The 22,158-nt window shown below is 39.9% G+C and overlaps 1 protein-coding gene across 1 annotated transcript in view; it reads right to left on the bottom strand.

Annotated features, from left to right (window-relative positions):
* Positions 1–22,158, bottom strand: part of TTC6 (tetratricopeptide repeat domain 6) — a 230,297-nt gene that overhangs the window by 194,462 nt on the left and 13,677 nt on the right. Inside the window, exon 2 of the mRNA XM_036843605.1 lies at positions 10,047–11,006. Coding sequence (XP_036699500.1) covers positions 10,047–10,991 — 945 coding nt within the window. The 5' untranslated portion in view covers positions 10,992–11,006. The remainder of the gene's footprint in view (positions 1–10,046; positions 11,007–22,158) is intronic.

Below are 22,158 nucleotides of genomic sequence, written 5' to 3'. Positions count from 1 at the left end.
TTTCAGTGCTTGTGATTGGTCTGTTCATATTTTCTATTTCTTCCTGGTTCAGTCTCGGAAGGTTGTGCTTTTCTAAGAATTTGTCCATTTCTTCCACGTTGTCCATTTTCTTGGCATATAGTTGCTTGTAGTAATCTCTCATGATCCTTTGTATTTCTGCAGTGTCAGTTGTTACTTCTTGTTCATTTCTAATTCTATTGATTTGAGTCTTCTCCCTTTTTTTCTTGATGTGTCTGGCTAATGGTTTATCAATTTTGTTTATCTTCTCAAAGAACCAGCTTTTAGTTTTACTGATCTTTGCTATTGTTTCCTTCATTTCTTTTTCATTTATTTCTGATCTGATCTTTATGATTTCTTTCCTTCTGCTAACTTTGGGGTTTTTTTGTTCTTTCTCTAACTGCTTTAGGTGTAAGGTTAGGTTGTTTATTTGAGATGTTTCCTTTTTCTTGAGGTAGGATTGTATTGCTATAAGCTTCCCTCTTAGAACTGCTTTTGCGGCATCCCAAAGGTTTTGGGTCATCGTGTTTTCATTTTCATTTGTTTCTAGCTATTTTTTGATTTCCTCTTTGATTTCTTCAGTGATCTCTTGGTTATTTAGTAGTGTATTGTTTAGCCCCCATGTGTTTGTATTTTTTACAGATTTTTTCCTGTAATCAATATCTAGTCTCATAGTGTTATTGTCAGAAAAGATACCTGATATGATATCAATTTTCTTATATCTACCAAGGTTTGATTTGTGACCCAAGATATGATCTATCCTGGAGAATGTTCCATGAGCACTTGAGAAGGAAGTGTATTCTGTTGTTTTTGGATGGAATGTCCTATAAATATCAATTAAGTCCATCTTGTTTAATGTATCATTTAAAGCTTGTGTTTCCTTATTTGTTTTCATTTTGGTTGATCTGTCCATTGGTGAAAGTGGGGTGTTAAAGTCCCCTACTATTATCATGTTACTGTCTATTTCCCCTCTTACGGCTGTTAGCATTTGCCTTATGTATTGAGGTGTTCCTATGTTGGGTGCATAAATATTTACAACTGTTATATCTTCTTCTTGGATTGATCACTTGATCATTATGTCGTGTCCTTCTTTGTCTCTTGTAATAGTCTTTATTTTAAAGTGTATTTTGTCTGATATGGGAATTGCTACTCCAGCTTTCTTTTGATTTCTGTTTGCATGGAATATCTTTTTCCATCCCCTCACTTTCAGTATGTATGTGTCCCTAGGTCTGAAGTGGGTTTCTTGTACACAGCATATATACGGGTCTTGGTTTTGTATCCATTCAGCCAGCCTGTGTCTTTTGGTTGGAGCATTTAATCCATTTACATTTAAGGTAATTACCAATATGTATGTGCCTATTCCCATTTTCTCAATTGTTTTGGGTTTGTTATTGTAGGTCTTTTCCTTCTCTTGTGTTTCCTGCCTAGAGAAGTTCCTTTAGCATTTGCTGTAAAACTGGTTTGGTGGCGCTGAATTCTCTTAGCTTTTGCTTGTCTGTAAAGGTTTTGATTTCTCTGTCAAATCTGAATGAGATCCTTGCTGGGTAGAGTAATCTTGGTTGTAGGTTTTTCCCTTTCATCACTTTAAATATGTCCTGCCACTCCCTTCTGGCTTGGAGAGTTTCTGCTGAAAGATCAGCTGTTAACCTTATGGGGATTCCCTTGTATGGTATTTGTTGTTTTTCCCTTGCTGCTTTTAATATTTTTCATTGTATTTAATTTTTGATAGTTTGATTAATATGTGCCTTGGCGTGTTTCTCCTTGGATTTATCCTGTATGGGACTCTCTGCGCTTCCTGGACTTGATTGACTATTTCTTTCCACATATTAGGGAAGTTTTCAACTATAATTTCTTCAAATATTTTCTCAGTCCCTTTCTTTTTCTATTCTTCTTCTGAGACCCCTATGATTTGAATGTTGGTGCGTTTAATGTTGTCCCAGTGGTCTCTGAGACCGCCCTCAATTCTTTTCATTCTTTTTTCTTTATTCTGCTCTGTGGTAATTAATTCCACTATTTTATCTTCTAGGTCACTTATCCATTCTTCTGCCTCAGTTATTCTGTTATTGATTCCTTCTAGAGAATCTTTCATTTCATTTATTGTGTTGTTCATCATTATTTGTTTGCTCTTTAGTTCTTCTAGGTCCTTGTTAAACGTTTCTTGTATTTTCTCCATTCTATTTCCAAGATTTTGGATCATCTTTACTATCATTATTCTGAATTCTTTTTCAGGTAGACTGCCTATTTCCTCTTCATTTGTTTGGTCTGGTGGGTTTTTATCTTGCTCCTTCACCTGCTGTGTGTTTCTCTGTCTTCTCATTTTGCTTAACTTACTGTGTTTGGGGTCTCCTTTTCACAGGCTGCAGGTTCATAGTTCACGTTGTTTTTGGTGTCTTCCCCCAGTGGCTAAGGTTTGTTCAGTGGGTTTTGTATGCTTCCTGGTGGAGGGGACTGGTGCCTGTGTTCTGGTGGATGAGGCTGGATCTTGTCTTTCTGGTGGGCAGGACCGCATCCGGTGGTGTGTTTTGGGGTGTCTGTGATCTTATTATGATTTTAGGCAGCCTCTCTGCTAATGGGTGGGGTTGTGTTCCTGTCTTGCTAGTTGTTTGGCCTAGGGTTTCCAGCACTGTAGCTTGCTGGTCGTTGAGTGGAGCTGGGTCTTATTGTTGAGCTGGAGATCTCTAGGAGAGCTTTTGCCGTTTGATATTACGTGGAGCCGGGATGTCTCTGGTGGACCAATGTCCTGAACTCGGCTCTCCCACCTCAGAGGCACAGGCCTGATACCTGGCCGGAGCACCAAGACCCTCTCAGCCACACAGGTTTTGGGAAGTCTGAGCAACCAAACCAAAAAACACATCCATCAATGATAACAAGTGCTAAAAACCATACTACAAAAAAACAAACAACAAAAAACGGACAGACAGAACCCTAGGACAAATGATAAAAGCAAAGGTATACAGACAAAATCACACAAAGAAGCATAGACATATACACTCACAAAAAAGAGAAAAAGGAAAAAAAATATATATATATTTAAAAAAAAGAAAGAGTGCAACCAAATCAATAAACAAATCCACCAATGATAATAAGCTCTAAGTACTAAACTAAGATAAACATAAAACCAGAAACAAAATAGACGCAGAAAGCAAACCCCAAGTCTACAGTTGCTCCCAAAGTCCACCGCCTCAATTTTGGGATGATTCGTTGTCTATTTAGGTATTCCACAGATGCAGGGTACATCAAGTTTATTGTGGAGGTTTAATCCGCTGCTCCTGAGGCTGCACGGAGAAATTTCCCTTTCTCTTCTTTGTTCGCACAGCTCCTGGGGTTCAGCTTTGGATTTGGGCCCCCTCTGTTTGTGGGTTGCCTGAGGGCATCTGTTCCCCACCCAGCCAGGATGGGGTTAAAGTAGCAGCTGATTAGGGGGCTCTGGCTCACTCAGGCCAGGGGGAGGGAGGGGTACGGAATGTGGGGCAAGCTTTCATCAGCAGAGACCAGCATAACATTGCAACAGCCTGAGGCACGCCGTGTGTTCTCCCAGGGAAGTTGTCCCTGGATCACGGGACCCTGGCAGTGGCGGGCTGCACAGGCTCCCAGGAGGGGAGGTGTGGACAGTGACCTGTGCTTGCACACAGGCTTCTTGGTGGCTGCAGCAGCAGTGTTAGCATTTCGTGCCTGTCTCTGGTGTCCGTGCTGATAGCCACAGCTCATGCCCGTCTCTGGAGCTCATTTAGGTGGTGCTCTGAAACCTCTCTCCTCGTGCACCCCAAAACAATGGTCTCTTGCCTCTTAGGCAGTTCCAGACTTTTTCCCAAACTCCCTCCCGGCTAGCTGTGGCACACTAGCCCCCTTCAGGCTGTGTTCACGCAGCCAACCCCAGTCCTCTCCCTGGGATCTGACCTCCAAAGCCAGAGCCTCAGCTTCCAGCCCCCACCCATCCCAGGGGGTGAGCAGACAAGCCTCTCTGGCTGGTGAGTGCTGGTCGGCACCGATCCTCTGTGCAGGAATCTCTCTGCTTTGCCCTCTGCACCCCTGTTGCTGCACTCTCCTCCGTGGCTCCAAAGCTTCCCCCCTCTGCCACCCACAGTCTCCGCCCGGGAAGGGGCTTCCTAGTGTGTGGAAACTTATCCTCCTTCACAGCTCCCTCCCAGAGGTGCAGGTCCCATCCCTATTCTTTTGTCTCTGTTTTTTCTTTTTTCTTTTGCCCTACCCAGGTACATGGGGAATTTCTTGCCTTTTGGGAAGTCTGAGGTCTTCTGCCAGCGTTCAGTAGGTATTCTATAGGAGCTGTTCCACATGTAGATGTATTTCTGATGTGTTTGTGGGGAGGATGGTGATCTCCATGTCTTACTCCTCTGCCATCTTGAAGGCCTCCCCCGATGTCAATTCTTCTAAACTTACTGAAGTTCATTTTTATGGACCAGATATGGTCGTAGTATATGTCACATGGACAGTGACAAAAATGTGCCTTCTGCTGCTGTTAGGTGCAGTGTTCTAAAGATGTAGATTAGATCCTGATGTCTGATGGTGTTGTTGAGTTCTATATTCTTGGGAAATTTCTGTCTAGTTTTCTATCAATTGTTGAAAGAAGGGTGTTGACATCTTCAACTATGACTGTAGATTCATCTATTTCTCCTTTCAGTTTTTACTTCACATATTTTTTCAGCTCTGTTGTTTGGTTCATACAAATTTAGGGTTGCTTTGTCTTCTTAATGGATTGAAAGTTTTATCATATTATAATGCCCACTGTGTCTCTAGTAATTTTCTTTGTTCTGAAGCCTACTTTAACTGAAATTAATTTAGCCCCTCCTATTTTCTTTTGAATAAGGTGTGCTTGATGTTTTTTTCATGCTTTATTTTAAACCTGCCTATATCATTATACTGGAAGTATGTTTCTTGTAAACAATATATAGTTGGGTTATATATGGAATCCACTTGCCAATCTCTGCTTTCAATCAGTATATGTAGACCATTTACCTTTAATGTAGCTATCGATATATTTGAGTTTGAAACTGCTACTTTATTTCTTGTTTTATTTTTATTCTCTGCTTTTTGCTTATGTTTATTTTTACCTACCTTCCTGTGGGTTACTTAAAATTTTTTCATTCTATTTTGATTTATCTATAATGTTTTTTGAGTGAATCTCTCTGTATAGCTTTTTTGGTCATTGCTCCAGATAGTACATTATATATACATAACTTATTACAGTCTACTGGAATTGTTATTTTCCAATTAGAGTGAACTATAGAAACCATATTCCCTTTATATCTATTTACCTTCCCCTACTTATAACTGTCTTAAATATTTCCTCTACATACATTTAAAATCACATCAAACAGCATTATAATTTTAGCATCAACCATCAAATACATTTGAAAAGCTCAGGAGAAGGAATGTCTATTGTATTTAGCCATAGTTTTTGCTTATTATATTCTTTCTTCCTTCCTGGTGTTTTTTCCAAGTCCTTTCTTCTAATCATTCCTTTCTGTTTAGAGAACATCCTTTAGCCATCCTTTTAGGGTAAGATTGCGAGTGACAAATTCTCTTAGCTTTCCTTCATCTGAGAATGTCTTGATTTTCCCTACATTCTTGAAGGATAATTTCCCTAGATACAGAACTTTGGGTGGACAGTTCTTTTCTTTCAGCATTTGAAAATGCTGTGCCAATCCTTCTGGCCTCCATGGTTTCCAATGAAAAATCCCGTCATTCAAGTTGCTTTTCCCTATACGTAACGCATTGTTTCTCTCTCATTGCTTTCAAAGACTTTTTCTTTTTCTTTAGTTTTCAAAAGTTTGACTATTACACGTTTTGGTGTGGATTCCTTTGGGTTTCTTTGATTTGGGCTTTTCTCATTTTCCAGGACTTTGATGGCATGAAGCTTAGATCTTCTGTTATAGTCCCACAAGTCCCAGAGGCTCTATTTTTTTTTCCCCAGTCTATTGTCTCTCTGTTGTTCAGACTGAGAAAATTGTATTGTTCCATCCTTGTGTTCACTGATTCTTTCCACTGTCTCCCCTCCGTTCAGTTTTTGAGCCATCCATTGAGTTTTATTTCAATTACTGTATTTTTTAGTTCTAAAATTTTTCTTTGGTTCTCTTTATATGTTCTGTTTCTTTACTGAGACTTTCTATTTCTCTGCTAACACTTTCTCTTTTTCTCATTGTTCCAAGTGTGCTCATTATTATTGCTCATTGGGGCTTTATTTTTTTTTTTGAGGGCCTCTTTAAAATCTTTGTCAGATAATTCTAACATCTCAGTCATCTCAATGTTGGTATTAATTGTCTTTTTTTCTTCCAAGTCTAAATGTTACCAGTTCTTGGTATGACAAGTGATTTTCTATTGAAACCTGGACATTTGGGGTATTATGAGAGTCTGGATCTTATTTAAACATTTCTCTGAAACTGCTCTAGTAGGGGCAGTAGGAGGAGGGCCAAGGCTGCCTCATTACTGCCAGGTAGGGGTAGTGGTCCAAATTCCCAGCTTGGTCTCCACTGGCACCAGAGGTCAGGGGCTCCTTGCTATTGCTGGGCGGGAGTAGGAGTTCTGGCCCCCACTAGGCCTCTACTGATACCATCCTGGTGGGGAGGGATAGAAGTCTCTCATTACCGTTCCCTACAAGGCATCCAGTGACACTACAGGGGTGGGGGGGGGGGTGGGTAGGGTAGCCTCTTTACTGCCGGGCAGTGTTGAAAGTCTTGACTCTCCACTAACACCACATCATTAGGGAAGGAGTTGGGGTTCCTTGTTTCATCCTGGTAAGAGTGGAAGTTTAGGCTCCCCCCTCAGCCCTGGCTGGCAGGGGTGGGGATAAGACCATAGGTTTTTCTTTGGTGTTTGACTAAAGTAGCACAGTTATTGTCTAAAAGTTTCACCTTGCTAGGCTGCCCCTTTCTTGATCCTTAGCTAAAGAGAGCAGGCTTTTGCTGGGGCTTTTTCTGTCTGCACCCATTGGCATTCTTAGGTTGCCAGCTTCTTTAGCTCAAAATCTGGCAGACATGAAACCAAAAGAAAACCTGAGAACTCATCAGGTTGTGTGATTCCTTGGATCCCAAAGTCCCTAACCAGTCTGCTTCTCTCCACCTTTTGGAGTCTTCTCATGTTTGTTTTATAAATAACATCTAAGGTTTGTACTTAGTTGTACTCAGCAGGAAGAAGAGGTAAAAGTACATCTATTTCATCTTCCCTAAAGTTAAAGCAGGCATAAGTTTTATGATAAAACATTTGCTTGTGAGCTATACATTATTTGTTTATAAAAGACCTTGGGACATGAATTCCCTCTTACCTGGGTCATGTTAAGCCATTTTTCTTTTGAGCTATATGGCCAAAAACAACTACACATGACAGAAGCCAGGATGGGCTGATTCCTTCATCCTCAATTAATACCTGGAAGGTAGTCTCTGAACTTCAGTCTCATATAATTAGAATGTATTTTGTGAGTGATAGTATTGAACTCCTCAGTAAAACAAACATAGGACCTTGATAACATTTCTATCCCTCCTGCCATAGTGTATGCATACTGTTTAAGACAGTAGTTCCTAACTAGATGGGAGGTTGAAAGGGGAGCGATTTTGCCCTTCTCCCCAGGGTCTCATTCGGCAACATCTAGAGATATTCCAATTGTTATGACTTGGTGGTGGGGAGGGTGACGAGAGGATCATACTACTGGCATCTACTGGGTAGAGGCCAGGGATAATTCTAAACATCCTACAGTTACAGGACAGCCACCCACAACGAAGGACTATTCAAACAAAAAGTTAAGTGCCAAGGTTGAGAAACGCTGGTTTAGATGTTTGACCTACATTTGACAGCTGAGTTTAATCTTTAGATATTCTGTGCACCTTTTGGCCTCTGTAATTGTTTGTGGAACTCTGAATGCTAGGTCTGAAAGGGCCCTGCCCAAACTCTAAACAGAGACAGCACACCCTGCCAGGACTGTCTTATCCTTTGGCTTTCCCTCCAGGGACTGGCTCCAAATTAAGATGTCTAAAGTAAAGAACCATATTCCGTGCTTATCATGGAGAGAACATTGTTTATATAAACTCCAAATGTTTAAAACAAGTGTCCTTATTGTAATCTTAAGAATTTTTTAAATCATAATTTAGATACCACTTTTACACTTGCATTCTCATTGCTTTCTCTTAACCTACCCAGCCACAGCCATTTCGACAAATTCCCCATTGTTCTCTTCTCACCCTAATAAAACGTCTGAAACCAAAATAATGCAAAGCTCCATCTTCTGGAATTGTTGGGTGGGGGGCAGGCAGAGGCAAAGTTTTAAAAGCAAGGACAAAATCTAGCTACACAAAAAAATCAATACAATGGAAGGCAGGATGGGACTGAGGCATTTGAAACTGGCCAAGTCTTACAATGCGGGGCTAGTTAGTGACCCTGGCTTCTGACCCTAATCCTTCAGGCCACTCTCCTACATAAAACAATTCAGGTAACTGAAGCACCAGAAGAGGATACACAAGAGAAATGGAATACCAGAAAGAACAGAATTCACTGTCCCAGGGCCCATTCATCACTGATACACTCCCTTCTTATATTCTATTCTATCTGAACCCTTCAAAATGTACTTTCTCTATGGGGCCTTGCTCTAAAAGTGTAACTTTCCCCAACTGTACAGGACCTTGAGCCAGCTTCTAATATAGGCCCCTCTTCATGTCACATGCCTTGACTATGTCACAGAGTTCTTCTCACAGGGGCAGGCAATGAGGCTTTGTTCTCTCCATTGAGGCTCTCCAGTATGCATCCCTGATTCATTTTCTGTTAGGCCCACAGAAAACCTAATTAGAAATACCCATTTTGAAACGGCCTGAGCAGTCACACTGATCTTGTTCAGTAACCGTATCGAGGTATGGGTCTTAACTGAAAACATTTGTCCCATTCTGCCGACAAATGTTAGGTCAAAGACGACACTGGGGACTCTTGTCGTTACACGTTTTTGTTTCCCTAATGGGCTTTAGGATCACATTCCTTAAATCACAGCCAAGAGTATATTCGGGGCTGAAACTATTTTAAAGACATAATGTGGCAGCAGTATTCTGTGTACTAACAAGAGGTTTGGAGCTGCAGCCAAGAACAGTAATAGAATCTTTTTCCCCCCTAAGTGCCATTCTCATTACCATTCTCAAAAAAAAAAAAAAATCTCTCTCTCTCTCTCTCTCTGTCCTTTCCTCCTTCCCTTCTTCCCTCCCTCTCTCCCTCTCTCTCTTTCTGGGTGGGACTCAGATTCCCCTGTTATTATTTTTAGTTTGAAGGTCCCTGTCAAGGCGAAGTCTATATAATGAACAAAATACCTTAAACTATGACCCTATCTAGCTTTGCTCCCTGCTGGGGACACATCACAATCAACAAATAGCCAGCCCTGGCATGGTTCCAGTTTACTCTCTCGGGTGTGACCCGCTGGGGTGGAATCCCAGCTCTGCTCTGCCTTAGTTGCAGGACTGTGAGCCAATCCTCTTAACCTCACTAAAGCCAGGAAGCCTCTTATGTAAAACGGGGCTCTTATGGGTACCCACCTGATGGGGTTGTCATTGGGACAAATAATCACTTATAGTCTCTATAATTGGGAAGACCTACAAAGTAAATTCTTAAAAGATATTTTAAGAGAACGGTTTTCACTGAAAATAGTACAGAACTCTTATAAATTCAACTTATTAGTATTATATTGATCTTCTAAAGATATAGATTTACTGTTAATAATAATAAACTGTACAGAAAAAGACTGAGTCTTTCATATAAAACATCTGCTAAATCAATCTAACTAATCACAAAGACTTTGAAAGGAAAGGTTACCGGTGATGCATTACTCAGGTCAAAAAACTAATGTTCTTTGTACCAGTTTTTGAAATATACTCTCAATTATTTTCACTTTTTAAAGAGGATATACTCCCTCGATGGAAAATTCAAAATTCAAAGAACCTGAATAACACCCCAGCGTTTTGTCTAGCTTGTCTAGCTTACAACACATCACATGCACTGATTTTATGTTTGTATCCTTAAGTTACATTTACCCAGGAGAAATACTACTCTCCCTTTGGGTCACCTACTTCCATTTTAATGTCGTAGTTCTGGCCGTGGACGCTCTGGATGAGCTCTCTGATGCTCTGGTCGGAGGCCAGCTGGGCCTCGGACTGCAGTGAGGCGATGATCTCGATGGAGGTCGGGATCGCTCGCACGGGCTGCGGGGCCTGCGGGGCGGCCTCCCGCGCGTCGCTCGGCGGGTTGCTCTCGCGGTCGGTTTTGGAAACCGACACGGGGGCTTCCCGCGACTCGCCGCGCGAGCCCTCGCGCAGGAAGCGGGTGTGAATCCTCACTCTCCTCCGCCGGCCGGCCGCCTCCGAGTCTCCCCCGTCGCCGGACAGGGAGCCGCCCTTCCTCTCTCCGGCCTTGCGGGCCTCCGCGAGCCGAGCCGGCTCCTGGCTCGCGTCGCGGCCCCCGGCCGGGTCGAGGACCGGCTTAGAGCCCGCGGGCCGTGGGCTCCTGGCGCCCCGGTGAGCCCGGGCCTTCCCCCTGGGCGCAGGTGGCGGCATCAGGACCACGGGTCTGGACGTGCCCGCCCTGGAGGCAATGACAGGCGGCTTCTTCTGGGGCCGGTGCCGGAGGAACGCGGAGCTCCGCAAGTAGAAGTCCTGGGGGCAGAAGGGCCGGGTCTTCCCGGGAGCGACCGCCTCGCTCGGGCCCGGGGGCCGCGCTGCGCCTCGGGGCGCCGGCTGCGGGAGGGCCGCAGCGAGGGGCGCACGGCCTTTGGCCCGAGGGGAGCCTGATGGCTTTTGGGGTCTGGCGCGGGAAACGCTCCACTTCCCCCCATGCCGGGCCGGGCCGGGGACCCGAAGGCCGAAAACAGGGACTTCACCCACAGCCGGCTTGGAGGCCAACTTCTCCTTGAATCGGAGAAATTCCTTTTTAGTCTCCTTGCGAACCTTCTCAAGCTCTTTAAAGATGTACGATTCTTCTTTGTATTTCAGTCCAAAGTGCTTAGAAATCGTGGACATCTGGACTAATTTGTCCTGTGAAATAACAATAAATTAATATATACATATATACATGAAAACTACTGATAAACAAAATTCCAGCTCAAAAAAGCTTCTCATGGTAGAGCGCTCACTGTGCTTGCTGAAGCACGATGGGTAGTATTCGTTTATATCATTTTAAGTCCAACTATTGGCCTTTTCACAGGAACAATGAAAAACCTTTAAATCAGTAACATTTTCACAGTGAGAGTTTCCGAAACCCCTACCGGGTTTACTTCAATGTTTCTTTAGACTATAATGTAGTGCCCCAATTCCAGGCAAGAGAGACCACACTCCACATAGGCATAGAAAATCTAAAGTAACCCTGCCAAGAAGAGAGAACAGAGGTCAAATGTGGCCTGGATCCTACATGCAAACATGTTTTTCAATTGCTCAGGGTTTTTCAAAAATATTAATTCATAGCCAACAATTTTAAATTGAGAGATTTTCGTATAAAAATGCAGATTTGCAGTTTCTCTGGAAAAAAAAAAAAATGAAGGCTCTGGCAATTCAAGAGCCAAATCCCTACTCTTGTGGCAGGGTAGCAATTTCCCTTTACGTCTCCAGCTGGTCCCAGGTGTCTCCATTTCTTACCCAGCCCACTTGCCTCAATGTTTGACAAGAAGTAAAGCAGAGTGTTTGAAGGGAGAGAGGTGATCAGCCACAAGGTAGGCTGTAGTGAGATCAGGAGGCCTTGAATGCCAAGTGTTTGTACTTTTTCTGTGGGCTACTGGAAACCATTCAAAAACTTTTAACAGAAAAGTGGCTTGATAGGTTCTGGGGCTTGGGGGATACTAATGTTAAGTGGGAGAAAGAATAGAGAGAGGGCAAGTATGAGTCTGCAAGGCCTAAGGCCTGGGTTTGGTAACAGAGCCGAGTGAAAATACTATATAAGGTAAAACTGATAGGATCTGGCCAATGACTAGGAATAAATAAAAATAGCAACTTTGAATCGCTTTGATGGAGTCTTGGTCATAACCAAGTACATAAGAAAGCTGTTGCTAGTCACTGAACTTTACGCTTAAAAACTGTTAAGATGGAAAATTTTATGTTTATGTGTATTATCACAATATAAAAGAAAAACTTATGCTACTCAGCAGAGCCAGCTATCTATGATTACAAGTGAATTTTGATATCTTGAAGGCTCTGGGATCAATACCAAAAGCCAGGATAACAAGAAATACAAATAGAGAATGGCTAATGACAGAGTCTTCCGATAGTCACAGGTGGGAGGTAGGAGGAGCTAGAGCAATCACAGAGCTGGGAAAATGAGAAGAGAGTTCCACAGAACCCAAGGAGAGAAGAGTGTCAAGAAATAAGGGTAAAACAATGAAAATAAAAGCAGAAAGTAATGAATTAGAAAAACTAATTTACTTATTTCTTAGAAAACCCAAGGCCAAGGTTCTTTGAAAATAAAATAAAATAATAAAGCAGAGATACCTCTGGAATATCATCATTATTTGCAAATGTGATTATCTACCTAGAAAACATAAGCACTAAAGAACTGTTTAGAATTATAATAGAGGTCTGCAAGGCATTTCAATTTTTTAAATTAATACAAAAAAATACCAATAACTTCCTTTACACCAAAAGCATAATGGTAAAATTCCATGTATAATTTATTTAAAGGAGTAAATATCTAGGAATAAACATAACAAGAAATGTGCTGAAACTGCATGAATAAATTTTTTAATTTTACTGAAGGACATAAAAGAAAGACTCTACTAAATAGGCAGTTAATGTTCCTTGGTAAGAAGACCAAATATTTTAATTTTATCAGGTCTTCCCAAAATACTGTACTGGTTTAATGCCATCATAATCAAAACTGAAAAATGATATTTTGAAATTTGAAAAGTGATTCTGGATTCATTTGAAATAATAAACAGGGTAGATTAGCCAAAATTTTGAAAAAGAGAAATGAGGGAGCACTTGTCCAGCAAGATAATTAAAACTCATATGGATATAAGAATTAAAATTGAAACACTGCCGATAGAATCCACATGTAAACTGAATGAGCAAAAGAATTAAGAATAATATGGGTTATATTATAATAACAGCATTAAATTGGTGATAAAAGAAGAATTAATCAATAGATTGTGCTGAGGCAATTGGTTGACTATGGTGGGGGTAGGGGTGGGTGGTGAGGGGGATTACTGCATTTTATGCCAAAATACAATGGGTTAAAACAAATATGGAAAGAAATATTTTCTTATGTTCCTTTGCATTTCTTTGCTTATCACCTGTCCACATTTCTTGGTTGAATTTCTTTTATATCACCTCATAAGAGAGTTATTTTTACAATTAGATTTCTTCGTTTATCATGTAGTGAAAGCAATATGAAGAAAACATCCTATTTAGCCTCTAAATAAAGTCATATTGCTTTTAATCACTAAAATAGCCATTTTTGGTTCTCCAATTCAAGACCCTGCTATATGACAGAGCTCTCATCTGGGAATCAGTAGGCTTTCTTTCTCCACCCAGCTCTACCACTGACTAGACCTTGGACAATTTAATACTATCCATAACAAGATTTCTTATTAAAAACTGAAAATAATAATCTGTTGCCTCTTTTCCAAGCCATAGAATATGAACATTAGAAATGACTTCTAAAGCCCTTAAGGAAGTTTCCTTATTTAAAAAATGCTGTAAAATCCCCCTCATAGTGTTTTGGCTGTTTATTGTTTGCACAGGTGGTAATATGCTCATACTGACACCATCTGCATTTCTTCCTACAGAAGACTGAAAGGTAGTAACTGGAACAGAGTACAGACCAGAAACACATTAGTACCTGATGGGAATCTGATTTGACTCTCTCAACTGCACTTCCCTTTTGTTTCTTAGTTCCTGCTTTGTATTCCTTTCCAACTTCTCTCAGGCCCTTGGTTTGCTATTGAAGTTTAACAAGTAGGTCATTGTTTAACACTTCTCAGTACATTCCCTTGAGTTCTTCATAGGAAAGTTGTTCTTTATATGTAAAAATGAACCAATAGGAAATGGAACTTCTATTGTGTTTTCAAGGTAGGTGGTATCCCATTGTTAAATGGGCCAATTCATCAAAGCCAGTGCCTTTATCACCCCTAGCCACACCTTAACACTACAAAATGTATAAAATGATTTTTAAACATCCAATCTCATGGGAAAATAACATGTTCTCTTTTTTTTTTTTTTGCTAGCAATTTATTAAAAGAAAGAGACTAGTTCTGGTTTGGAGATACTCAAGGAAAAATAATGTAGCTGTCCCAAAAGGAGGAAGTACTAATCTACATACAGGGTCACACCTGCTGCTCACAATCTAGGTTGACTGTTCACCCTGCACTTTGAAATGGGACAGAATGTGCTTGAAATCTTTGCAACCTGAGCAGTAATTTCACTCTCCTCTTCCTTCCCAACTATTGGAACTCTCTGCCTTTTCCTTCCTCCTCCACCAGGAGGTTCAATGCCTGAGCAGTGAGGTAGTCAGAAAGGCCAAGAGCCAGCCTTCTCTCCTATCCCACCAAGTCTGGTCAGACAGAAAAAGGAAGCTCTCGGCCCAAAACAGCTAAAGGTCCAGGGAGGGCTACCAGTGTGAATTCTCTAGACTCTGAGACAGGTTGCTCTCTGGTTCTTGCAGGTGTGGTTGTTCCTCCTGTTAGAACAGAAGATACAGAACTCTGCTCTAGACTCTAACTAAAGGAGAAATAAATAAAGCAGACTACCAGATGACTTGGTTCCAAGCCGCATGAACACCTCACACAGGGCCTAGCCCATCAGAGTGCTGCATTGGGAACTGAGCCAAAGCCCCAGCTGGTTATGCGAATTAGTTGTCCTTGACCTCTTCCTATAGTCACCTATATACAGGCACTTCGGTGGGAAGAGTGACCCATTAAGGACAAGATTTAGGTTCTCTTGAGTCCATAGCCAGATATCTCAATTCACTTCCTAAATTTCACACCAACATCAACTTCCAACACACAGCACCAAAGTTCCAGAAGAAATGTCCAAAAACAGCCTATCTCATCTAGTAAAATCTTCAGCATTGCAAGGAAGATAAAAACATTCTGAAAACCATATTTGTTTTTGTAACATCAATGGTAGAAATGAGATCTGTTTGCAGACTGATTATAATTTACGAAAAAGTCTAAAAGGAAATATACAAATATTTTAATGATTTTGCTAAGACACAGGATAACAGCAATTTTTTCTATTATCCCACACTTTCTATAATATGTGTTTTGCTGTCTTTAATCCTAATAATATCAATAATAGTAATTAACACATATTGTGCTGGTTAAAAATGATATAGAAAACAGAGAAAACCTGGGCTTCCCTGGTGGCACAGTGGTTAAGAATCTGCCTGCCAATGCAGGGGACACGGGTTCAAGCCCTGGTCCAGGAAGATCCCACATGCCACGGAGCAACTAACCTGGTGAGCCACAACTACTGAGCCTGTGCTCTAGAGCCCGCGAGCCACAACTACTGAGCCCATGTGCCACAACTACTGAAGCCCATGTGCCTACAGCCTGTGCTCCACAACAAGAGAAGCCACCGCAATGAGAAGCCCATGCAGCTCAACGAAGAGTAGTCCCCACTCTCCACAACTAGAGAAAAGCCCACGCGCTGCAACAAAGACCCAACGCAGCCAAAAATAAAAGTAAACAAATAAAATAAATAAATTTAAAAAACAAACAAAAAAATAAAATAAAAGAGAAAAGCTGTTTTTAAGCTCAGAAAAGATTTTTTTCTTAACTATTCAGAAGCCCACAGAAATTTCAATGACTATAAAAACATAACTTATTTAACTCTTTATAACCAGTAACTAGAGTATGTCCATACCCTGTGAATACATATATATATACATACAAAATACATGCATACATAAATATCTAATAGGTAATAGAACAGCAAAATGCTCTCCCTGCCTTTTTCTTCTCCCCATGTTTTATCTTTCCTTCTTGGACTTCCTTCATCTAATTGCTTAAATAGCCAAAATAGGAAAATGAAAGGAGAGGTTTTTTTCTTAATTATTATCATCATGCTTTTGACATGTTAAATGTTGCATGCTCTCAATTTCAAAAACACTTTGTTGGAGTTTCACATCTACATCTTACAGACCAATCCCACATTAACAATAATTTATAAACTCCAGACAAAATATAAAAAATAACTACCTGAGGATTCTTAGAAGTAAACAAAAGCAGGCAGGTTGTGGAGAAGAGTTAAAACTTATAGAAACACTGACCTGAAGGTGAGTTTCCAGGCTTATTGTGGCTTTTCCCTAAATGCCTTCCATACCGAAGGATGGCATAATGCAGGTGGCAAAGACTTTGATAGAAAGCTCTTCCTCATTCTGGCCAGAAGAATTAGAGAAAAGAGCCCAGGCAACAACCACCACTAAGGAGTGAGAGAGAAATCCCAGAGGAGAGAGAGCCAGAGAAGTTAATCCCCCAATTCTGTGCCTAAACCCCACACAAGTCTAGACTGACTTCTGAACATTACATATATGGGACAAACTCAAAGGTCAATAATAGTACCTAACACTTATATTGTGCTGGTTAAAAATGATATAGAAAATAGAAGCAAAGGCTTAAAGAGCTGGACTGAGATTTAGCTGAACTTAACCTCCAACCACAGAGAACGAGATGGAGCTTACAGCGAGTCTAACCTGGTGAACTGCCTGCTAAATGAAAAAAGTAAACATTCTTCAGAGGGATATAACAGAACCCAGAGTTTACACAGTCAAACATTCACAATGTCCAGGATATAATCAAAAAATACTTGGCATAAAGAGATTCGGGAAAATGTGACCCAATGTCAAGAGCAAAGATTAACAGATGCCAGTCCAAAGATGACCCAGATGTTGAAATTATTAAACAAGGACTTTAAGGCAGCTCATAGCTTAACTATGCTCAATGAAGTAAAGGAAAATATGTTAAAGAGGAATAAAAAGAGAAAATCTTAGCAGAGAAATAAAGAAATAGAAATTTTATATCTGAAAAAATATAATATTGTCAATAAAAATTTTACTAATGGAGTGGAGATGTCAGAGAAAAGAGTCTGTAAACTGGAAGATAAATTAACAGAAAGTATCCAATATTTAAAAGAGAGAAAAAAAAGTTTTAAGAAAAAAAAAAAAGTCCTCAGTCCTTGATATTTGTGAGAAAATATCAAAAGCTCTAACATATGGATTATCAGTATCCCAAAAGGAGAGGGCAGAATGGAGTGGAAAGCATATTTGAAGAAATGATGTCTAAGAATATCCCAAATTTGGAGAAATACATAAATTTATAGATTCAAGAAGCTTGGAATAAAGAAGTTTTTATTCCAAACTGGGTAAAGAAAATCCATGTAAGCTGCTGGAAACCAAAAACAAAGGTAAAATACTGAAGGAAACAGAAAAACAACACATTAATTATAGGGAAATTATTCAAATGACCATGGACTTCCCACCAAACATCCCTGAGACGAAAGGACAGTGAAACAAGATTTGTAACATGCTAAAAGACAAAAAAACTGCCAACCCAGAATTAGATATCTAGCAAGCATATTCTTTAAAAAATGAAGGCAAAATGAAGACACACTCAGATACAGGAAAACTAAGAGAATTACTCACCAGCAGACTAAAACTACAAGAAATGCTAAAGAAAGTTTTTCAGGCTGAAGGGAAATTAAAGGAGTGGAAAATCAAATTTTTCAGGAATGAATGAAGAAGATCAGAAATGGCAAATATCTGGGTACATTTAAAAAACCATCTTTTATCATGTTTTTTAAAATTGTATGAACATTGTCTCATGGGGTGTTTGTATACATATGACAACATTGTCTCATGTGATGTTTGTATAGATAGATGTAATGCATATGACAACTAAAGAGACTGGGATGGGGGTGGGTAAGGGAACTATGGTTGTTAAGATTTCTGCATTTTATGTGAACTAGATCAATATTAACTCTAGACCATGAAATGTTAAGGATATATATTGTAATTCCTAGAGAAAAAATTTTCTTGTGGCTTGTGGGATCTTAGTTCCCTGACCAGGGATTGAACCCAGGCCACCACAGTGAAAGCACTGGGTCCTAACCACTGGACTGCCAGGGAATTCCCCGAGAAACAATTTTTTAAAGTAGTCCAAAAAGGTGTAACAAAAAGTTAATAGATAATAAAATGGAATACAAAAAATTATTGAATCTTAGAAAATATTTTAGACTTAATAATAGTAAAAATACAATATATCAGAATGTCTGGGGTACAGCTAAAGCACTGATTAGAAGGAAAAGTACAGCTTAAATGCTTAAATCAGAAAGAAAAAAAGGTCTAAAATCAATAACCTAAGCTTCCACCTTAAGAATCTAGAAAAAGAGGAGTAAAGTATACCCAAAGTAAATAGAAGGATATAAGTATAAGGACATGTATCAATTAAATAGAAAACAGAAAAAATAATTGAGAAAATTAACAAAGCCAAGAGCTAGTTCTTTAAAAAAAAAAAATCAATAAAATTTGTATAACCCCTAGCTAATTCAAAAATTCAAAATAAAAGAGAAAAAAAATCAGCAATATCAGCAATGAAAAAAGGATATCACAACAGATCCTAAAGATAGTAAAGGATAATAAGAGACTATGATAACTTTATGCCAACAAATCCAATAATTTAGGTGAAGTGGGCAAATCTCTGAAAACTGCAACTTACCAAAATTAAAATAAGAAACAAAAAAAAAAAAATAAGAAACTGAAAATCTTAATAGTTCTATACTAATCAATGTAGTCATCGCCAAAAATCTTACCACAAAGAAATCTCCAGGACCAGATAGTTCTCTCAAACACTCAAGAAACAAATAACATCAATCTTACACAAATATTTTCAGAAAATAGAGGAGGAAGGAACTCATTTTTTGAGATTTGCATAACCCTAATACCAAATCTGACAAAGACATTCTTTTAAAAAAGGAAAATTATGTACCAATATCCCTCATAAACATAGATGCAAAAACTTTTAACAAAATATCAAACAAATCCAAAAATATATTTTTGAAAAGAATAATATATCCTGATCATATAGAGTTTATCCCAGAGTTAAAAAATTGATCTAACATTTAAAAATCAATATAATTCACAACATTAACAAAGTGTAGGAGGAAAAAAATATGATCATTTCAATAGATAGTGGAAAATCACGTGAAAAAATCCAACACCCTCTGTGATAAAAATAAGTAAGTAACTCTGGGAAAACTATGAATCATAGGGAATATCCTCAATCTGATTAAGAGAATTTACAAAAAACCTGCAGCTAACATTTTATTTTTGCTTTCCCCCTAAAACTGAAAACTAGCAAAAATGCTTCGATTCTTATCACATCTATTCCACATTGTACTAGAGGTCCTAGCCATTGAAATATGACAGGGAAAAGAAATAAAAGGAATTAAGACTGAAAAGGAAAAAGTAAAACTGTCCCTATTTGCAGGTGACATGATTTTTAGGTTAAAAATCTCAAGGAATCTACAAAACAATTACTAGTGCTAATGAGTGAATTATCTAAGTTGTACAATACAAGGTTAACATACAAAACCAATTGTATTTTTATATACTAGCATCAAACAATTGGAAAATAATGCCCCCCCGAAAATAAAGTACTTAAGAATTAATCTAATAAAGACGTCTAAACTCTCTACACTGAAAATTACAAAACATTGCTAAAAGAAATTAAAGATCTACATAAATTTAGGAACCATGTTCATAAACTGGAAGACTCAATATTGTTAAAATGGCAATTCTCCCCCAAAAGATCTATAGATTCCATGCATTCCCAATCAAAATTACAGCACAGCAGGCTTTTTTCTAGAAATTACAAGCTGATTATAAACTGTATACACAAATTCAAAGGTCTTAAAACAGCTAAAGTGATTTTTAAAAAGAAAAAGTAGAAGACTTACACTACCCAATTTCAAAACTCACAGTTTATTCAGTAATCAAGGCAAAGGTCCTGGCAAATCATTATGCTGCGTAAAGAAACCCAGACACAAAAGAGTATATATTGGATGCTTCCATTTATATAAACTTACAGAAAATGCAACCAATTCTATGGTGTTACACAACAGATCAGTAGTTGGTTGGGGGCAGTAGGAGACGGTGAGAGCAGGGGTGGACAGCAAAAGCAGTAGAAGAATGAAAAAGGTTCTGTTATTTTGATTGCAGTAATTGTTTCAAAAGTCTACACATCTGTCAAAACTCATCAAATTGTACACCTGAACATCATAAAAGCCATAGATTCTATACAGCTTATTGAATACAAATTATACCTCTATAAAGGTATAAATAGGGGAAAAATGTTAAACTTTTATATTTGAATGTTAACAATAAAAAAGAATTATTGAACTTCTTTATATCCTTGCAGTGGTAGTCCCCAGTAGATTGATTGTGGATCTGTGGCCTTCGATACCAAATAATTCTTGAATTAAGCCTAGAGTGTCCCACTGCCTACCGAAGAGTTTTAGGACCACACTCAGGAAACAACTCCCTATTCCGAAGTTAGACACACTGACCTCAGTGGGGGAGGTCACCTAACAGTGTTTAAGGTTTGTCCAAAACAACCAGCCCCCTGTCAAGGGATAGCAGAAAAGGTCAGGGAGTTGGATAATTAAATTCCCTCCACTGTGACCTTTCGCCCTCCCCACCGCCCCTCCGATTCCTCCTCCTTTTTTGCCTTCCTTACTCATTCTTTTCCCTACAGCCCAGTCATCACAATCTACCCATTATTCCCTCCCACCAGATTTTCACTCCTCTCAGCTCCTCCTCAACCCTTGCTCCCAGCCCCAATCCCTTCTCCAACCTCAGCCCTATTTTCCGTCCTGATTTTCGTGGAGATTAGAGGGGCGGAACAGAGGAGACAACTTCTCCGCCCAAATATCGCAGCCACTCCTTCCCACAGCCTCCCAGACGAAGTTACCTGCGCCCCAGGGCGCGTCCTCCTCTCACCCGCCTCCCGGGGCGCCTCTGCTCCCATTCAGGTGGCGGGGAGGTTGCCAGGACCACCGCCCGGCCCAGTATCCAACCGGCCTTTTCCGGGCTGAGCTGCCGGGTGGGCTCGCACCAGCTCTCGGGGAAGGAAGAACGCGCGCCGTCGCCCAGCAACAAGCCGCGCGCGCACCTCCGTGCCGGCCCTCGCCCCGGGTCTTGGCCCTCGCAGATTCATCTGCGCTGTGGGCTACCACTCGCGCGTTTCTGCCTCGCAGAACCAGCTCCAGGACCGCCTTGGAGTCTGAGCCCAAACAGTTGAGAGGCCTCACCTCCCCGGGCGGTGTAGACGCTGGTTCCAAAGAGTCTCCTGGAGTAGTCTCCTAGATCGCTGCTTTTGCCCAGCTTAACCCAGCTGCTTTCTTGGCACTCTTGTGGTTCTTTCTACGTTTAAATGAATACTGGACTACAAGAATAGAAGTATTCTTTTCTTTTCTTTTTTCTTATTATTTTTTAAAATATTTTTAAGCTGTATGTCTACACTACATGCCAGTTAAGGGTACATCTGGGGGGCAGGGGTTGCCATGCTCTCCACCTAGAGCCCAACTCTTAAACATAATCTTAAAATCAAAGGCATGATATTCAGACTTCTGCAGAGTTTCTATTAAAATACGGGGTTCAACCATATTCAGAGTTTTTGATGTCCAAGATAAGAAAGGTTATAAGGAGCAAAAATTGGCATTAGCAAAAATTGGCATTATCTATTAAAGTTGGATATCCACAAACTCTATGACCCAGCAATTTCCCTCCCAATAGAAATGCATGCACATGTGTACCAAGAAACATGTACACCAATATTCATAGCAGTTTCATTCATAATAGCTAAAAACTGGTAAAAACCCAAATATCCATCAAAAGTAGGATGCGTAAATTAATTGTGGTATATTCTTAAATGCAATATTATACTTGAAGGAGATGAAGAAACTTTCTCTGTAGGGAACAACAAAGATGAATCTCTTAAAAATGTTATGTTGAACTAAGAAGCCATACCCAAAGGAGTACTTACTGTACCATTCCATTCAAATGAAGCTTAAAACCCAAGCCAGCAAAAACTATAGTGCTTATGGATGCATGCTCAGCTGATGGAGTACAAATAAACGCAAGAAAGTAATAACTGTAAGACTCAAGATAGTAGTCAGCTCAGGAGGGGAGAAGGTGATGGTGAGT

Source organism: Balaenoptera musculus, chromosome 2 (assembly GCF_009873245.2).
Source record: "Balaenoptera musculus isolate JJ_BM4_2016_0621 chromosome 2, mBalMus1.pri.v3, whole genome shotgun sequence".
In the NCBI taxonomy this organism is placed as follows: Eukaryota; Metazoa; Chordata; class Mammalia; order Artiodactyla; family Balaenopteridae; genus Balaenoptera; species Balaenoptera musculus.
The sequence above is the reverse complement of the archived record's forward strand: the minus strand, read 5'-3'. Positions and strand labels throughout refer to the sequence as shown.